Below are 21,482 nucleotides of genomic sequence, written 5' to 3' on the forward strand. Positions count from 1 at the left end.
ATTACTATATATTTTGTAAAATATATACAAAATATGAAAAGTCTGCTCATTTCTTCCATAACATTTATTTGTTGTTGTTGTTCAGTCGCTATGTCTGCCTCTGTGACCCCATGGACTGCAGCACACCAGGCTTTCCTGTCCTCCACTATCTCTGGGAGTTTCCCCAAACTCATGTCCATTGAGTCAGTGATGCCATCCAACTTATATTTAAAGAAGAAAGAAGAATACAAGGATGAATAATCATTACTTTTGCCCTTTATCACATATTCTAATTAGAGAGGAAATAAAAGGAAATGAAAATAGATTAACGATTCACCTGCAAATCTGAGACCTCATAGTGTGGCTTCAATTTATTTTACAAGCGAATTTTACTGAAGTGCTCAAGAATTAAAGTAGTAGTTGCACTGAAGTTTCCTTTATTCCATATATTCCAAATATTGGCTATATTTAAAAAATTCTAAGCAAGTTGACAAAGCTTAAAGTTTTTCTTATAAAGACACTTAGAATGCATCATTCTGTGTAATATGCAATTCTCCATTACAGATGTGTATTACGATGGAACTCTGCTGAACGTTGCGTGGTATCCTGGATGGGAGAGGGGTTTGGGGGAGAAAGGATACATGTGTACGTATGGCTGAGTCCCTTCACTGTTCACCTGAAACCTTCGCAATGTTGTTTGTTAATCAACTATACCCCAGTACAAAATAAAAAGCTTATTTTTTAAAAAATGAATGTGCATTAGTAATATTCTTTTTTAAAATCAACATATCATATAAGAAGCACCATTCCTGGCATTTGAAAGTTTGAATATGATAAAAATCTCAAGGAAAATCCTTAAAGTTTTCCTTAAGAAGTTGTACTAATAAGTTAAAATTTTGTAGTCTCTATTCTAGATTAAATCTTTTTTTGAGTTAGTATTTTTTAAAGAAGAAAATCTCTCTTATGATAAATATGTACAACATTAACACAAATCGCTAGCACTTAAGCAGTTTGGATAATATTAACTTTTATAAGCAACAGAAAGTCCTAAAAATAATGTTTGATCCCAAATGTGATTAAGTAGAAGAATAAGTAGATGATTAAACAGATATGGTTACGCACAAAAATGAGTACAGTTTTGCATTTTTCTTCCTTTTTAGGGTCTAGTACTTCCAAAGTGAACCGAAAAACTGGATCTTTCTAAGTAACAGAAAACATATCTTTATATGTGTGTGTATACATACATGTTTCCAGCCACTGCTGTATTTAGAATTAGTTCTAGAAGCAACTGGCAGTATGAAGGAGTTCTGCTGCTCCATCCTTTTAGATGTTAATGGTTTCCTTCTGTAAATGACTAATGATATATTCTGTCTGAGTTTAAAAATAGAATTTTGCGTCACACATGAGTACATGTAACTGTGGTTTTGGCACTCCTTCCAAGGGGGCAGGGAGGAGAAGCGAGTGAGCAGTTTTATTATGTTTGTATTTGACTGGGAGAAAAGTAACCTCTGGATGACCTCCATGTCCTAAAGTCTGAAATTCTAAACTCTGTACAGATGTAATAAGTAATCTCATGGTGGGGTGGGGTTAGGGGGGAGGGAGGAGGCTTTATTTTTAGGCATGGCGAAGTTTCCCTTTCCTCACTTAAGATTTTATTTTAGCAAGGAATTTTTGAACAACTTCTTAAACCAACCAGTGAAATGCATCCGTTGCCAAGCTCTATAAAGACAAGGGATAGATGAATTAACCGAAGTACTTCTTTACAATATTTCAGCCCCCTTTTCAGCTAGGGCAGAATGGGGGAGAAGGAACTGAAGGCCGCACACTCATTTTTTCATTAGATTAGAATTATTTATCATTTGTTAAATTTTACAGTTATGTGCCGTTCATTTGGAATTAAGGAGGGCTTAATCCTCTAGTGGGGACACAATATAAAACAGAGGACAGGTAGACAGAAATCCTGGTAAGCCATGCAAGTCTGCTCAGGGCATTGAGGTAACATGGAGAATCGCTGAAACTGGTCAACGGGGAAAGTCAGGTAGCATGTAAGAATGCCAGGAGGGGAAGTGTGGGTTTATACAAAAAACACACTGTCTTTGATGAAAGTCATTATACATGAGCAGGGAACTGATCCACGTTGCCAAATAATTGGATCTTATGAGAAGACAAACTGCTTCCTGAGGACCTGAAAATCTCATACTTTTAGAATTGGTATCTGTAAACTTGACAGTTGAAAATTTGGCAAGATTTTTTGAAAAAATACTCCAAAATCAGACTTCTATTTAAATTTGATTGTTTCACTTAATCAAAAATCACCAAGATATCATGTGCTTTTTATGAGAGTTTCCTCTGGCTGTAGAAATCAGTTCAATGGCATTGATATTTTGTCGGAACTCTACAAAGTAAAACCTTTTCCAATAGGATGGACACAAGCTTTTCTAAGCAAGAGCTGGACATTTGTATATTCTGCTTCTAGGAGAAAGTAAAGTGAAAAAAAGTTGTGAAAATCAGAAAAAAACCGATTAACTCAGAATTTATGATAATTGTGGAGTCCTGCCCCGAGGCCACAGGTGCAAGACCTTGCACCATGGCCACAGAAGCCGAGCCCAGAACCAAGGACACCTCCGAAGCTGACCGAGCCCCTTTGCAACTGTTGCTAAAAGCTCCTGTCACCACTGACAAGCTTCCTGACTCCCGATCAGGCAAAGACGCCCACTCCAGTAAGCACCCTATAGCGCCCCAACCAATCACCATGGCCAACGGCCCAGGAGGAATTTTTTTTGTCCCTGAGGCTATAAAAATTGGTTATTAACCCACAAAAACTGACTCTCTCTGGTCTGTCAGGAGGTCGGCCCTCTGCGCTTGCAGTGCCCACGTTATGTCTGCTCGTTGTTCTGAATAAACTCACTCCCTTCTGAAATGCTCTGTGTCTGGAAATTCTTTTCCAACCTGTGCTCGGACTGCCTCAACATAATTACTTAGGCAAAGCCTAAAGTTGAAGTTGACTTACTTAACTCAGTGAAACCCTGATATGTTATTTACGAGATTTAAAAAATTCTTGATTAGAAACAGCCTAAAAGCACTGTTCTGGGTAATGCTTTATTCTTAGAGTACCTTAAAATACTTAACAAGTAAAAACATTGCATTTTTTCAATATTTTCCTATGACGAATAACTTTAAAAAAATTTCAGACTACCTGCCCCCACCTTTCTGCAGTGAGTGGACAAAACTACTTTAATTCTGGTGGTGTCAATCCGATTTGGCTTGAACTTCTGTTCTACCAAGTGTTTACTGGGCAGTTATTTAAACTCCGTGAGCTTCAGTTTCCTCACATGTAAATATTGCTAAAGCTACCCCACTGAGCCTCTGGAAGAATAATGTGGAATAATGTATGCAACCTTTTCCTTGACACGTTGTCAGCATTTAATCATCAATCTTCCTCCTTGAGATAGTCGTCATGTGGCTTCTGAAATGCCACATCCTGGTTTATTCATCTCCACCACTAGATGCTCATCTTCAGTTCCCCTCGGTCGATTCCTCCTTCTTTCCCCGATTTCTTCATATTTCAGTGCTCCAGGGCTTAGAGCTGAGACTTCTCTTTTCTACCCACATTCCATTCCCTTAGTCATCGCTTTCAGTTTCATGATTTAAATAACATTTATACTCCAGTGACTTCCCAATTTATGCTTCCTGTTCTCCATTAAACAGCAGAATCATCTACTTGGCTTTGTTATAGGCATCTCCAATTGAATCACACATCTAATTTTTCCTCCCAAATCAATTCCTTCCTCATCTCAGTTCATGGCAGGTCTACCCTTTTTGTTGCTGAAGCCTTAAATCTTAAAGTTGACCTTAGCTTCTACTCTGTCACTTCATGTATCTGATCTGTTAGGAAATCCTGTTAAGTCGCACCTTCGGAATATATATAGAATCCATCATTACTGATGACTTCCAAACTTGGGTGATCTCTTGCTTGAATCATTGTAAAAAATCTCTTAATTAGTTTCCTTCATTCTGCCTTCATACCTGTAGACTATTCACCACAGAGGAGCTAGAGAAATCCCTAAAATATATGTCGGATCTAGCTGCTCATCTGCTTGAAGCCCCCTAAGACCTTCTTCCCCTCTCCTCACAGGCAGCGCAGAACCGTAGAATGATTCATAAGGCTTTGTACCTCTGTGTCCCCACCCTCCACCATGGTCCTGCCCCAACTCACTGCGGGACCTCTTTGGCCTCGCCTCTTTATACTCTGGCCCTCATTCAATCTTCCCCACCACACTTCTTTAAAGATCCAAAGGCATATTCCAGCCTCTGGGTCTTTGAATTTATAATTCCCTTTCCCTAGGAACTCTCTGCTTCCCAATATCTCTTTTCTCCCTCAACGCTATCAAATCCACTTAAATATCACTTTCTCAGTCACCCGCCCTGCTTTAAATGGCAGTCTTCCTTCTATTTTACTCTCCCTTGTTTCTCATCATCTAATTTAAGTTGTAATTATTTATTTTGCTTATTGTCTATCTTTCTGCACCAGAATACAAGCTTCTCAGAACAAGGACTTTTGTTTTGTTTATGGAAGTATCCCTAAGAGTAAGCACATGATACTTACTTGATGAATGAATAATATGCTTAGTATACTATTTGCAGGGCTTCCCGGGTGGCTCAGTGGTAAAGAATGCCACAGGAGACGTGGGTTCAATCCCTGGGTTGGGAAGATTCCATGGGTTGGGAAGAAGGAAATGGCAACCCATCTGCCTGCATTGCAGGAGACACAGGAGATGTGGGTTCGATCCCTGGGCTGGGAAGATTCTGTGGGTTGGGAAGAAGGAAATGGCAACCCACTCCAGTATACTTGTCTGGAGAATCCCATGGATAAGGAGCCTGGAGGGCTACAGTCCATAGGGTCACAGAGTCAGAAACAACTAAAATGACTGAACACACACACACACACACACACACACACACACACACTATTTAGTAGCTACCAGGTGGGTAACAGGTCTATAAAAACATTGTATCCCTTTCTGTTGGATAGTATAGATTAACTTTGTTGTTGTTTAGTCACTAAGTTGTGTCCTTTTTGACATTTGGAATGCCCTTTTTGACTTTATGAATGGGATTAGTGCCCTTACAAAAGACACATGGATGTGATCCCTGCTACTTCTGCCATGTGAGGTCGCAGGGAAAAGACCGCTATCTAGGAAGGAGGTTTTCACCAGATCCTGAACCTGCAGTCACCTTGATCTTGGACTTGCCAGGCTGCAGAACTGTGAGAAATAAATGCCTGCTGTTTATAAGCTATCTTGTCTATGGTACCTACATTACAGCAGCCCAAACAGACTAAGAGAGCGGTCCCCAACCTTTCTGGCACCAGGTCCAGTTTTGTGGAAGACAATTTTTTCACGGATGGGGGATGGGGCGGATGTCAGGATGATTCGAGCACCTTACATTTATTGTGCACTTTATTTCTATTGCTGTTACATCAGCTCCGCCTCAGATCATCAGGCATTCGATCCTGGAGGCTGGAGACCCCTGGACTAAGACAATTCCATGCAGTAAAGCTACACAGCTGTCTCCACATAAAGAATGCCCTTCGGGTTTCAGATAACGTGTCATCTCCTAAGCGGAGCTATCTGAACACTCTTGAGTACTACTCATTCTTCCAACTCCTCCCACCCTACTCCCATCTTTCCCTAAGACATTTTTTCTTGTTGTTGTTTAGTCGCTAGATTGTGTCTGACTCTCTTGGGATCCCATGAACTGTACGGCAGTCATCACTGCTTGAAACTGGCATATTTATTCGTTGGCGCACTTGCTATCTATCTCCCCACAGAGAATGCAAACTTCATAACAATGAACCGCTGCTGCTGCTGCTCAGTCTCTTCAGTCATGTAGACTCTGCGACCCCATGGACTGCAGTCCACCAGGCTCCTCTGTCCACGGCATTCTCTAGGCAAGAATACTGGAGTGGGTTGCCATGCCCTCCTCCAAGGGGTCTTTCCTACCCAGGGACTGAACCCCCATCTCTTAACGTCTCCTGCGTTGCAGGCGGATTCTTTACTGCTGAGCCACCAAGAAAGCCCCCAACAATGAACTATCCAACCTCGAATGTCATTAGTACCGAGGTTAGGAAACCCTCACTCAACACGTTTCAAAGAATAAAGCCCACGTTGAAATCCCCCAGAGAAGAAGGCGTTAGCCTGCCTTGTGGTACTGATAACACACAACTCCTGACTCCTTCTTGCAGCCCCTCTCCTCAGTCCTTATGAAAGCACACACTTTCAGTGACAGGCTGGGAAACATTCTTGCCTGTCCCTCACGTAATGAGGCCACGTCGTTACCTGCTGCTCGTGGAGAACCACTTGACCCTTTAGGGGGTTTCCCAGCGGTGCCACCGTCACAAATGGGTGCCAGATTCCACTGGCCGTTCTCGGGAAGATGTCGAAAAGGTCCACAAAGTGGCCGCTTTTCCCAGTCATATTCATAAAGTATAAGGACACGGGATTGCATGCAACTACATAGAGAGTATTTTCCTCATTTTCTGAAATGACCAAAAAAAAAAAAAAAAAAACAGAGTTAATTCTATTCTGCAGTACATTTTCTGCCTGGTCCAAAAAGGTCCAGTGAAAACTGAATCATAAGACGGCATACAACCAGAACTCAGCAGATGACCTGCACATGGATTGGTCAAAGAGCACTGGGAGAAGCAATTTCATACCTGCTCTAAGTGTTGGAGAAGGGAATGGCAACCTACTCCAGTATTCTTGCCTGGAGAATCCCATAGACAGAGGAGCCTGGTGGGCTATAGTCCAGGGGATTACAAAGAGTAGGACACAACTGAGCGACTAACACTTTCTTCTTTCTAAACGTATCAATAGATGGGACCATGCCTATACTCCAGGAAGTAAGTATCTATTTGTCCCCCAAAGAATTCCGTAACATCTCACAGTAACACCATTAAATATTTAACACTCCTCAATGTCAGGAAATTCTTCCTTCTATGAAAGTATTTTGTGCTTCAATAAAAGTCTGTTTCCTCTTATTTTATTATTGGCTCAGATGGATAACAGCTGGTCAACATCTTCCGTCTGCTAATCTGGTATTTCCCAGTTTACTAGCTCTTCAGGGTTTTCAAGTAAATAAGTATTTCCATTTTTTGATTCTTTGCTCTATGGATCTTATTTTCCAAATTATTTTTTTTTTCATATTTGTGTATTTTTATTATTACAAAACCTGTCTTTTCAATCAAGTACTTGACTAGGTCCCTTTTCTGAATTCTATTTCAGTGCTTCCTCAACTTTCAAGTGTGTGTGAATCACCTGGAGATCTAATGAAAGTGCAGATTCTGACTCAGGGGCTCTGGGGTGGGGTTTCACTCTGCCTTTCCAATGAGCTCCCAGGAAATGTCACTGCTCTAAGCTTGAGGCAGGGGCTCTGGGGTGGGGTTTCACTCTGCCTTTCCAGTAAGAACCCAGGAAATGTCACTGCTCTAGGCTTGAGGGCGTCCCTTTGAGTAGCCAGGTTCTGGACTGTTAACCATAATCTCTATTTCTGGGCACCCTAAAGCAAGGGATTAAGCTGCTTCTGTATAATAATCACTATTAATATCACTCATCATCCAGGTATCTATTTACAAGTGGTCATATTTTCTGAACCCCAAACTAAGGTATAAGCTATGATAATGAAATATGTGGGACTATGCTGGAAATTTCAGGAAAAAAATATAGTGCTTGTATGTGTGTGTGTGTGTGTATGTGTGTGATGTGCACACATAAAGACCAAATATATATAAAGATAAATTAAACAAATAAGCTGACATTGATAAGAAACACAAGTCAGTAGGAGATCAGAGAAAGGCGTTATTTAGGAGACACTGTGAGCTGTGTAGGAACTACAGTTCCGAACATCAGAACCACATGACTTATAATTTAAGAATGTTTTTAATGTGTCTATCAGCACAAATAAATTCAATTCAACATTTATTGAGCAACTTTGGAAATATAATAAAAGTATTAATAGAAATATACTTCACAAACATCAATTGTCCTCTCTTATTGCAGCATTAAGTACTGTTTGGTCTCTGGCTCAAACATATCTATCTATCTAACTGATTCTAAGAGAACCAAGAAAATATTCTTTTCTCTCCCAAATACAAAATAGGCAAAAAAACTAAAGAGATTAAAAAAACAACACAAAGGTCCAGTTTGCAAATGTGGACAATACTGAAACAGAGGGTTAAATTATGTGAGAGACAGCAAATGAGTTTCATTTTTAAGGACCAGTTCTGACTGGCTGGCCGTGGCTGCCTGGAATGCTGCGTTGAGAAGAACTGTGAGACTGTGACAAGGTTTAACAACCCCTGTCACTGACATGAGGCAGAGGTTCACAGCATACTTATTCACAATCTCTAAAAATGAGACAAGAGCCAAAGTTCAAACTTTATCAGTAAGACCTATACACATTCTCTACTCACATACGTTCTGTGGATGTTTGTTCCTAACTTTAGCTATGTTGAGTAAAAATATGTGCTTCTAAAATGTACAGAGTTTTTGTTGGTTAAATTATGTGAGGGACTAGTGTGGCTATTAAGACATTTTCAGTTCAGTTCAGTTCAGTCGCTCAGTCGTGTCCAACTCTTTGCAACCCCATGGACTGCAGCACGCCAGGCCTCCCTGTTCACCATCAACTCTCGGAGTTTACCCAAACTCATGTCCATCGAGTCGGTGATGCCATCCAACCATCTTCTGTTGTCCCCTTCTCCTCCTGCCCTCAATTGTTCCCAGCATCAGGGTCTTTTCCAATGAGTCAGCTCTTTGCCTCAGGTGGCCAAAGTACTGGAGTTTCAGCTTCAATATCAGTCCTTCCAATGAACACCCAGGACTGATCACCTTTAGGATGGATTGGTTGGATCTCTTTCCAGTCCAAGGGACTCTCAGGAGTCTTCTCCAACACCACAGTTCAAAAGCATCAATTCTTCGGTGCTCAGCTTTCTTTACAGTCCAACTCTCACATCTATACATGACCACTGGAAAAAACCATAGCCTTGACTAGACGGACCTTTGTTGGCAAGGTAATGTCTCTGCTTTTTAATATGCTGTCTAGGTTGGTCATAACTTTCCTTCCAAGGAGTAAGCGTCTTTTAATTTCATGGTTGTAGTCGCCATCTACAGTGATTTTGGAGCCCCCCAAAATAAAGTCTGTCATTGTTTCCACTGTTTCCCCATCTATTTGCCATGGGACCAGATGCCATGATCTTAGTCTTCTGAATGTTGAGTTTTAAGCCAACTTTTTCACTCTCCTCTTTTACTTTCATCAAGAAGCTCTTTAGGTCTTCTTCACTTTCTACATTCATATTATTCCCTACATAATAGGGCTTCCCTGATGGCTCAGCCAGTAAAGAATTCACTTGCAGTGCAGGAGACTGGAGTTCGATCCCTGGGTAGGAAGACCCCCTGGAGAAGGAAATGGCAACCCACTCCAGTATTCTTGTCTAGAGAACTCCATGGACAGAGGAGACTGGCGGGTCACATACGATCATGGGGTCACAAAGAGTCAGACAGGACTAAGTGACCAATAAACCCAACACACAGTGAATGTAAAATATCTTAATAGGAACACCAGACTGTTACCAACAAAACCCCTGTACATTTTAAAAGCACATATTTTTACTCAACATAGCTGATTTTAGGAACAAACATTGATAGAATGTACACAAACAAAAGCTTGCTTCCTAATTTTTGCCTGAATAATCCCCATTGTAGATAAGTTAGTGAGTCTCTCCCTTCCCCCTGTCATCACTTCTGTTGATATCACCTTAGTAACTGCCATCAATTTTTGGCAGGTACTTCTGCCAAAAAGTACCTAGGACATACTGCATGAATCAGTAGGTAATGGCAACAGTCCAGAGATGCAGACGCCAAAAACTCACATCCTTTATTTGCCATTCTTTACAATGAGAGGTTTAATGACTGCAAATCCTCCAACCCTGCTTTCAGAATACATGTAATCACCAAACTGGAATCCCAGCCAAAAAAAATCCAATGTTTTTCCTTTTTCTTTCCCCCTTCTATTTTTAGCATGAGCCCGGGGTGAGTTTAACTTTGTGCTACAATTGTAATGAGAAACAGACGTGCATATGAACTCAGTCATGCTTATGTGGATTCCACAATAGTATTTTGTTAGGTTGTTATAGGAAATTAGATCTAAATTACATATAATTGCTATCCAATCCAAGCATGGCACAGTGACTGAGTCTAGCATAGACTTATTGATGTCTAGAGATTATTTTGATCTGGATTTTTAAAAAAAACCAGTGCAGGAAGGAAAAATCAAAAGAATAAACTGACATACCATGTGCTGTAGCGACATCACAGATTAAGTTCATTTCATCCAATGGTAACCTCCAGGAGCTACATTCTTCGGTAAAGGTTTGGGATCTTCCTTCATGTCTTTCTATTGGATACTCCTGTATGTGTATGAGTGCTGGACCCTATTTTAAAAAAAAGTAGTTATCTGCAATAAGATATTTGGGTAGTTATAAAAATGTAGAAAAGTTAGAGTTCTTCCAAACTAAGATTTTCAATTCAAATACTCACTATCTTGACATACCTCTTCTCATTTTATTGACTGGCATGATACTTATGACAATAATAATACCATATAGTTGCATTTATAAAGGCTTTCACATGTGCTATCATATTTAATTTCTCATTTTCTTTTTATTCAGAAAATATATCAGATATAAAATCCCATAGGAGTTCTCATTACTTTACTCTTTCCTAAGTCAACTGCAAGTTCTGAACTACAAGTATGGGGACCCAGAGCTGTCCAAACCAGGAGAATAATTTTTTTATACAGTTGATTTGCATGCCCTTACAGTCCTTAATTAATCAACACTTTTTGGGTCAGATAGTGACTACTGCAGCAGCCGGGGCTTCCCAGGTGGTGTACTGGTAAAAGAATCCACCTGTCAATACAGGAGATGCAGGAGACTTGGGTTCGATCCCTGGGTTGAGAAGATCCCTCGGAGTAGGAAATGGCAAAACACTCCAGTATTCTTGCCGGGAAAAGTCCATGGACAGAGGAGCCTGGTGGGCTATACAGTCCATGGGATCACAAAGAGTCAGACACGACTGAGTGACTGAGCATGCACACATTCACGGGTGCTATTACCCCTTCTGTCTAAATTGTATCTTAGGAGCTAGACGACGAAATACTTCATTTCTTATACTCCTTTGCAGCAAGCATTCTGGATATGATTTAGCTTCTGCCAATTAAATGCACTTGCATGAGATTTGTAAGGCAGATGAGCAGCAGAAGCTATCCTCCTGCAGTCAGTGTGGACAAGGAGAATCTGACAAATATGAGCAGTCAGAGTCTATGCTCTACTACAAGGGCTAACAAACCGTAGCTCACAGGTCGAGTCTGATCCACTCCCTGATTGTGTCGATAAAATTTTACTAGGACACAGTGTCACTCATTTGTTACCGTATTGCCTGAGGCTGCTTTTGTGCTACCATGGCAAAGCTGAGGAGCTGTGACAGAATCTGTATGGCCACCATGCCTAAAATATTTACTCGTGTGTGTGTGTGTGTGTGTGTGTGTGTGTGTGTGTGCAGTTGCTCAGTCGTGTTCGATTCTTTGCAAGCTTATGGACTGTAGCCAGTCAGGCTCCTCTGTCCTTGGAATTTTCCAGGCAAGAATACTGGAGTGCATTGCCATTTCCTGCTGTAGGGGGTCTTCCTGACGCAGGGATGAAACCCCGGTCTCTAATGTCTTCTGCATTGGTAGGTGGGTTCTTAACCACTGAGCCACCACTATCCAGCCCCTTACAGGAAAAGTTTGCTAGTCCGGTCTTATTGTGCAGAAGCAAAACGCTAATCCTGAAACCAAAAGTCCAGCAGTGGCCCCTTGACTTCTATCCCTCTTGTCCTTTCTATTGATTTTATAAGCAGTTAATTCCCCACAGTCAAACCTAGCAGGATTGCTACTGCAACTAGTGATTGATATTTCTTTGCCTTTTTTCTTGAAAACAAACATAATGGAGTAACTGTCCTGCCTGACTTTCCTAAAATACAGATTAGCTCTTAGGAATTCTACCAATCATTAGCAATTACCTATATCATGACCCTCAGAGGCCAGACTCACTTGAGAATCACAGAAGAAGCTAAATCTATTCTGAAATAACATCAGAATAAGTCATTTCTAAGATTGAATAAATTTTCCTCCAGGGAAGATACTGAAAAACAGATAACATTCAATATTCTAATGAAAAAATAATGATATCAACCTTAACGTCTATATGATGAGTTTCTGCTGGACACAGCAGTTTTTGCATTCCATTTCTTGACTGACCAATTGTCCAGTAGCCCATGAAGGTCTGCTCCGGCAGAGGCAACCTGTCAAAGATTAATTTGAAGAGTAAACATTTCTCCTTGTTTCCAAGTCACAGGAAAAAATAAGAACCGTGCATTGAAAGTGTTTAGTCGCTTAGTCGTGTCCAGCTCTTTGTGACCCTGTGGACTGTAGCCTGCCAGACTCCTCTGTCCATGGAATTCTCCAAGCCAGAGTACTGGGGTGGGTTGCCATGTATTACAGATCATATAAATAAATTTGAAGAATACTTTACTTCAAAGTGAGTTCTACTTCTTTTTATTAAAAGATAGTCTTTACCCCTACATATGTTGTCTACAAGAGACCCACCTCAAAACAGGGGACACATACAGACTGAAAGTGAAGGGCTGGAAAAAGATTTTCCATGCAAATAGGGACCAAAAGAAAGCAGGAGTAGCAATACTCATATCAGATAAAGTAGACTTTAAAACAAAGGCTGTGAAGAGAGACAAAGAAGGTCACTACATAATGATCAAAGGATCAATCCAAGAAGAAGATATAACAATTATAAATATATATGCACCCAACATGGGAGCACCACAATATGTAAGACAAATGCTAACAAGTATGAAAGGAGAAATTAACAATAACACAATAATAGTGGGAGACTTTAATACCCCACTCACACCTATGGATAGATCAACTAAACAGAAAATTAACAAGGAAACACAAACTTTAAATGATACAATAGACCAGTTAGACCTAATTGATATCTATACGACATTTCATCCCAAAACAATGAATTTCACCTTTTTCTCAAGCGCACATGGAACCTTCTCCAGGATAGATCACATCCTGGGCCATAAAGCTAGCCTTGGTAAATTCAAAAAAATAGAAATCATTCCAAGCATCTTTTCTGACCACAATACAGTAAGATTAGATCTCAATTACAGGAGAAAAACGATTAAAAATTCCAACATATGGAGGCTGAACAACACGCTGCTGAATAACCAACAAATCACAGAAGAAATCAAAAAAGAAATCAAAATTTGCATAGAAACGAATGAAAATGAAAACACAACAACCCAAAACCTGTGGGACACGGTAAAAGCAGTCCTAAGGGGAAAGTTCATAGCAATACAGGCACACCTCAAGAAACAAGAAAAAAGTCAAATAAATAACCTAACTCTACACCTAAAGCAACTAGAAAAGGAAGAAATGAAGAACCCCAGGGTTAGTAGAAGGAAAGAAATCTTAAAAATTAGAGCAGAAATAAATGCAAAAGAAACAAAAGAGACCATAGCAAAAATCAACAAAACCAAAAGCTGGTTCTTTGAAAGGATAAATAAAATTGACAAACCATTAGCCAGACTCATCAAGAAACAAAGGGAGAAAAATCAAATCAATAAAATTAGAAATGAAAATGGAGAGATCACAACAGACAACACAGAAATACAAAGGATCATAAGAGACTACTATCAACAATTATATGCCAATAAAATGGACAACGTGGAAGAAATGGACAAATTCTTAGAGAAGTACAACTTTCCAAAACTCGACCAGGAAGAAATAGAAAATCTTAACAGACCCATCACAAGCACGGAAATTGAAACTATAATCAAAAATCTTCCAGCAAACAAAAGCCCAGGTCCAGATGGCTTCACAGCTGAATTCTACCAAAAATTTAGAGAAGAGCTAACACCTATCCTGCTCAAACTCTTCCAGAAAATTGCAGAGGAAGGTAAACTTCCAAACTCGTTCTATGAGGCCACCATCACCCTAATACCAAAACCTGACAAAGATCCCACAAAAAAAGAAAACTACAGGCCAATATCACTGATGAACATAGATGCAAAAATCCTTAACAAAATTCTAGCAACCAGAATCCAGCAACACATTAAAAAGATCATACACCATGACCAAGTGGGCTTTATCCCAGGGATGCAAGGATTCTTCAATATCCGCAAAATCAATCAATGTAATACACCACATTAACAAATTGAAAAATAAAAACCATATGATTATCTCAATAGATGCAGAGAAAGCCTTTGACAAAATTCAACACCCATTTATGATAAAAACTCTCCAGAAAGCAGGAATAGAAGGAACATACCTCAACATAATAAAAGCTATATATGACAAACCCACAGCAAACATTATCCTCAATGGTGAAAAATTGAAAGCATTTCCTCTAAAGTCAGGAACAAGACAAGGGTGCCCACTTTCACCATTACTATTCAACATAGTTTTGGAAGTTTTGGCCACAGCAATCAGAGCAGAAAAAGAAATAAAAGGAATCCAAATTGGAAAAGAAGAAGTAAAACTCTCACTATTTGCAGATGACATGATCCTCTACATAGAAAACCCTAAAGACTCCACCAGAAAATTACTAGAACTAATCAATGACTATAGTAAAATTGCAGGATATAAAATCAACACACAGAAATCCCTTGCATTCCTATACACTAATAATGAGAAAACAGAAAGAGAAATTAAGGAAACAATTCCATTCACCATTGCAACGGAAAGAATAAAATACTTAGGAATATATCTACCTAAAGAAACTAAAGACCTATATATAGAAAACTATAAAACACTGGTGAAAGAAATCAAAGAGGACACTAATAGATGGAGAAATATACCATGTTCATGGATTGGAAGAATCAATATAGTGAAAATGAGTATACTACCCAAAGCAATTTATAGATTCAATGCAATCCCTATCAAGCTACCAACAGTATTCTTCACAGAGCTAGAACAAATAATTTCACAATTTGTATGGAAATACAAAAAACCTCGAATAGCCAAAGCGATCTTGAGAAAGAAGAACGGAACTGGAGGAATCAACCTACCTGACTTCAGGCTCTACTACAAAGCCACAGTTATCAAGACAGTATGGTACTGGCACAAAGACAGAAATATAGATCAATGGAATAAAATAGAAAGCCCAGAGATAAATCCACGCACATATGGACACCTTATCTTTGACAAAGGAGGCAAGAATATACAATGGATTAAAGACAATCTCTTTAACAAGTGGTGCTGGGAAAACTGGTCAACCACTTGTAAAAGAATGAAACTAGACCACTTTCTAACACCATACACAAAAATAAACTCAAAATGGATTAAAGATCTAAACATAAGACCAGAAACTATAAAACTCCTAGAGGAGAACATAGGCAAAACACTCTCTGACATACATCACAGCAGGATCCTCTATGACCCACCTCCCAGAATATCGGAAATAAAAGCAAAAATAAACAAATGGGACCTAATTAACCTTAAAAGCTTCTGCACATCAAAGGAAACTATCAGCAAGGTGAAAAGACAGCCTTCAGAATGGGAGAAAATAATAGCAAATGAAGCAACTGACAAACAACTAATCTCAAAAATATACAAGCAACTCCTCCAGCTCAACTCCAGAAAAATAAACGACCCAATCAAAAAATGGGCCAAAGAACTAAATAGACATTTCTCCAAAGAAGACATACAGATGGCTAACAAACACATGAAAAGATGCTCAACATCACTCATTATCAGAGAAATGCAAATCAAGACCACTATGAGGTACCATTTCACACCAGTCAGAATGGCTGCGATCCAAAAGTCTACAAATAATAAATGTTGGAGAGGGTGTGGAGGAAAGGGAACCCTCTTACACTGTTGGTGGGAATGCAAACTAGTACAGCCACTATGGAGAACAGTGTGGAGATTCCTTAAAAAACTGGAAATAGAACTGCCTTATGATCCAGCAATCCCACTGCTGGGCATACACACTGAGGAAACCAGAAGGGAAAGAGACACGTGTACCCCAATGTTCATTGCAGCACTGTGTATAATAGCCAGGACATGGAAGCAACCTAGATGTCCATCAGCAGATGAATGGATAAGAAAGCTGTGGTACATATACACAATGGAGTATTACTCAGCCATTAAAAAGAATACATTTGAATCAGTTCTAATGAGGTAGATGAAACTGGAGCCTATTATACAGAGTGAAGTAAGCCAGAAAGAAAAACACCAATACAGTATACTAACGCATATATATGGAATTTAGAAAGATGATAACAATAACCCTGTGTACGAGACAGCAAAAGTGACGCTGATGTATGGAACAGTCTTATGGACTCTGTGGGAGAGGGAGAGGGTGGGAAGATTTGGGAGAATGGCATTGAAACATGTAAAATATCATGTATGAAACGAGATGCCAGTCCAGGTTCAATGCACGATACTGGATGCTTGGGGCTAGTGCACTGGGACGACCCAGAGGGATGGTATGGGGAGGGAGGAGGGAGGAGGGTTCAGGATGGGGAGCACATGTATACCTGTGATGGATTCATTTTGATATTTGGCAAAACTAATACAATTATGTAAAGTTTAAAAATAAAATAAAATTAAAAAAAAAATAAAAGATAGTCTTTAATAGGATGTTTAAAATATACTTGAAAAAGAAAAGAATTCACATTTCAGAAACTCAGAAGGTTTCTGAAACTCAGTAGAACGCCCTACTTTGTTTTTACCATAATGACAAATATAATTAACGTTTAAGAACTTTTTCCTGAATTGGTAAATACTTAGTAATTTAACATCTAAATTCCTATTAGAGTAATAGAAAGGACTTAGGGGAAAAATGGAGCAATCCATCAGTTTTTTTCATTCTATTCTCTTAAATTTGAAATCAAATAATAAGTAGTATAGACTACTACTGGGATTCCCAGGTGGCTCAGTGGTAAAGAATCTAGCTGTCAATGTAGGAGATGTGAGTTCGATCCCTGGGTCAGGAAGATTCCCTGGAGAAGGAAATGGCAAACCACTCTAGCACTCTTGCCTGGGAAATCCCATGGACAGAGGAGCCTGGTGGGCCCCAGACCACAGCATCACAAAGAGTCAGACATGACTCAGGGACTAAACACTACCACCAAAATTCTACAGGTCACTTGTTTGTAAGTTGTACAGGGCAAATTTCATAGGATCTACTTTAGCATTTTAATCTTTTTTTTTTTTTTTTACTTTGAACTGACATAAAATACCTACAGAAACATTCACACAAATGTGTCACTTACTCCTGAGCACACCTATGTGTCCAGCACTCAAGCATCACCAACACTCAGAAACTCCCTTGGACTATTTCAGTCATTACCCCTACCATGGGAGCTACTATGCTGACTTCTAATGGAATTATTCTATGTTTAGATTCCATTTTATCTAAAGCTACTTTTAAATACAATAACTTGCAAAAACAAATATGGCAACACTAAAGGACAAAACCACAGATAATTTTTTTCAGGATAAAGCCTTTACTTTTTAATCATACTAAATTTTTTGGAATCTTTACAAAAGAAACCATTGTCATTTAATTCGTTATGAATTTCTTATTCCATGGTAAGTGAAGGCCAAAAATGATTCAGAGTTAAAAGTTCCTCAAAAATAATGCATAATATGACTAAAAATTTAAATGAATGCTTGAAATAAGCTTCATGATCATTAAAAGAGTACATACTGATATTTAGAAAATCACTTTATTTTCAGTAAAAGAGTAAGTCTGACAAAATATCTCCACATACTTAATAAGACCATGGAAGGCTTAGATTTTTTTTGCATAGACTAGTGAAACCAAGTATTCTGGTGGAATATGATTTTTGTCCTTTGAAATGCTAATGTTTAACATCACAGGAAGGAAATCTAAAAGAAATTTACATTGAAATTCTTCTAAATCATAACATAAATTAATCAAAAGACATATATGCTTTGTATCTATCATTTAAAATACATTTTAAGTACATGGACAATTATCCTGACTGGTCATTACTTATTTCCCAGTTTTTTTTTTTGTTTGTTTTGTTTTTTACCACTAATGAGGTGGAAGAGTCACTGAGTTAGGGGATTTACTATAACTGTTCTCTCTTATGGTAATAAAACACATTCCCATGTCAAAAGGAAAGACTTTGTAGACTAGAATCTCTCTCTGCTTGTTTAGGGAATGAACAGTATTCATTGCCTTCAGCAGTTCACCAAAGGGGAATTAGATCTCTAAAAACAGAGCAGAAAACAAAGGAAGGAGATACACCCAATTTCTTTCCAATGCAGATTTAGTGGGTTCTAAGTGCCTGGAGAATCCCAGGGAAGGGGGAGCCTGGCGGGCTGCCGTCTATGGGGTCACACAGAGTCGGACACGACTGAAGCGACTTAGCAGCAGCAGCAGTGCTAATTCTTTTACTAACTAGCTCTGCAGACGTGTGAAAGAAAGCTTAGATAATTTCTCTGAGTGTTAATTTCTTCCTTTGTAAGATGAAGGCAATAATCTGTAAGATTCTGGTTTCTTCTAAGGACTGGGGGAGTCTCCGGTGACCATTTTAGAGAGTGGAGTGAAACATGAGTGACAGATCTTACATAACCTTTGGTTCTGGAGTGAATATAAATAATCAGAATAAAATCACCTACACCTATCAATAGAAGGGGCTTCCCTGGTGGCTCAGCTGCTAAGGAACCCACCTACCAATGCAGGAGACACAACAGACACGGGTTTGATCCCTGGGTTGGGAAGATCCCCTGGAGAAGGAAATGGCAACCCATTCCAGTATTCTTGCCTGGAAAATTTCATGGACAGAGGAGCCTGGTGGGCTACAGTCCATGGGGTCGCAAAGATGTGCCAGGCCACATCAGTAGAACAGGTGCCTGGTAGACAAAATTGCTTTTTTAAAGCTGATAAAAAGGAGCTCTACGTCCACCCCAAATCGCCTCTTTGAAGACAACAGAAACAGTTACACATCTGGGAATCTAATCAGAGGTGGAGCATAGCTTAATAAAAATTATGGTCGGTTGATAGGTTGAAATAAAGCCTAAAAAACTGGTCTAATATATCCTTTAATAATCTCACAAAATATCATACAGATGCTTAAAACAAAATAAAACCAAAACCTTCATCCATTTGGGGAAAAAATAACTTTACTAGACCTCCAATTTTTACTGACAACCCCCAGGGAATATTCATGAAAGCTGCTTTGAACTTGCCAACTCACTCTAAGTAATGGTCATGGAAATTACAGACTGCCTGCTTCCATTTAAAAATAGCACTAGCTGTTTGGTTGGCAGAGTATGGGAAGGACCTTCAGGTACCCCATATAGAATCTGTTTTGAAATCACATAACAAGATGCTATTAGCGTTAACAACTGCAACTGAAAGTCACATATGCAGGGTGTTCTGAAGTTACCCAATCAAACTGATTCTATCTGCCCCTTGGTAATACCGGGAGGTGTTTCTAGACTTCCTGTGGGCTTTAGGGTGGCCAAATGAGGTAAACCAAAGCCCCTCATTTATTTTCCACTACTAAGTTTTCCCAATACATTGTGGGGAAAATTTGACGGTTATTAACTCTCTCCCCTTCAATAAGTTACTGCATGCATGCTAAGTCGCTTCAGTCATGTCTGACTCTTTGTGACCCCATGGACTATAGTCCACCAGGCTCCTCTGTCTATGGAATTCTCCAGGCAAGAATACTGGAGTGGGTAGCCATTTTCTTCTTCAGGGGATCTTCCTGACCCGGGGATGGAAGCCGGGTCTCCCACATTGCGGGCAGATTCTTTACCATCTGAGCCACCAGGGAAGTCCAGTTGGGGGCAAGGGGAATTATAATCGAATGCATGAACAAGCTTTGGAATTTGAAATATATTTAACATTAATTTAAGGGTAACTCTAAACTAATAATCAGTTAGCAAATGGCCCTATACCATTACTGAAATCTGTCATCCATCTCCAACCAGACTTAAGTTGTTATATCTGATTTGATTGAAACAACTATAGTATTTTCCATAGTTTTAAGATCCTGTTACTTCTATTGTTTAACTTTGTTAAAGTCCTACCTGGAACGATATCTGGGTTTGATTTTAAGGGAGAAGACAATGAACTTAAGACTCATAAATAGTACTACTTTTTATCTTCAGTGTCATTCATGAATTTATGTTTTTTAAAACACTGAAGCATTTCAACTCATATGTTGTGATGTTTCTTAATCCCTTGTGGAAGTATTAATAAAGATCTGGAAGTAAAAGTTTTAACTAAAAAAGAAAAGGTGACTTTCAAAATTATGACTCAGGTCAAATTGCAGCACTTAGGCAAATTACAGAAAGAAAAAAAAAGTTTTTTAAGCATGCATACATTTCATAACATGATGCATATGGGCACCAAAGTCGAGTTAGAGGGTCTGAATGACATACAAAAGATTTGTCTAAGATTGTTTCCATAAAGAGGTGAGCTGGGGTTTTAACGAGTATGTTCTGGCAAATTTCTGCCTTCTCTGAACATTTGCCAAAACTATTTCTGGAGTATGAAAGAAACACATGAAAAAGATTTAGATCTTTCTAGGGGCATTATGCAATTGGAAGTTGTTGACATACCTATTATCAACAATTCCTAAAACATTTCCTTACCACAAGAACTACTAATTTTCATGGGAATAATGGAACCCTTCAGGGTAGTTCCACCAACTCTCAACAATTCACCAATTATTACCATCTTTGAGAAGAAAAAGAACAACTCCAATTTTAGAGGGCCTAATGTTTTAAATCTAACCTTTGGCAAAAAGTAAGTTGGACTATCCAATTGAGTTTACTGGAACCTTTAACAGAATAACCCTGACAAATATTTCCACCTTTGATTCTGACCCATCCTCTCACTCTTCAGCCAGCATATGCCTTGGTGAAGTGAAGTGAAAGTCACTCAGTTGTGTCCGACTCTTTGAGACCCCATGGACTATATAGTCCATGGAATTCTCCAGGCCAGAATACTGGAGCATATGCCTTAGTTACTGCGATTTGCTACTTGCTGTTCTTCCACATACTCTGCATCTTCATGCGTCCATGAGGTTTTTACTTCAGCCCAGAACTCCTTTCTGCTATTGCCTCTTTGATGAAATCTTTCTCATTCTTAAAGCCCAATCCAAATGTCACTCCCTCTTGCATCCTTCTCCCACATTTCTTTCTGGGCAAAATGAATCTCTTGCTCTTCTGGGTTTCCAAGGAAATTTGTACATATGGAACTCTTAGAAACTCGTAGAATAGAGTTCTGTAGTATCTGCAGTTTTCAAATTTAAGGCCTGATAGAGAGTGTGGTCAGAAGTGAATCTATGAAGTCCCTTGCAAATATTTATCCTCTCTAAAATAAAAAGTCAACACTC

General features: G+C 39.2%; 1 protein-coding gene across 10 annotated transcripts in view; it reads right to left on the bottom strand.

Annotated features, from left to right (window-relative positions):
- The window catches only part of VWA8 (von Willebrand factor A domain containing 8), a 416,362-nt gene that overhangs the window by 180,893 nt on the left and 213,987 nt on the right, over nt 1–21,482 (bottom strand). For all 10 annotated transcript variants that reach the window (XR_009496658.1, XM_059892187.1, XM_025000014.2 and 7 more), the window contains exons 27-29: nt 12,266–12,374; nt 10,327–10,465; nt 6,318–6,517 (exon numbers count right to left, since the gene is read on the bottom strand). Coding sequence is in view for 9 of the 10 variants with exons in the window: in XM_059892187.1 (XP_059748170.1) it covers nt 6,318–6,517; nt 10,327–10,465; nt 12,266–12,374 (448 nt within the window). In the remaining variant the exon portion in view is untranslated. The remainder of the gene's footprint in view (nt 1–6,317; nt 6,518–10,326; nt 10,466–12,265; nt 12,375–21,482) is intronic.

The sequence above is a fragment of the Bos taurus genome, chromosome 12, assembly GCF_002263795.3.
Source record: "Bos taurus isolate L1 Dominette 01449 registration number 42190680 breed Hereford chromosome 12, ARS-UCD2.0, whole genome shotgun sequence".
Classification (NCBI taxonomy): Eukaryota; Metazoa; Chordata; class Mammalia; order Artiodactyla; family Bovidae; genus Bos; species Bos taurus.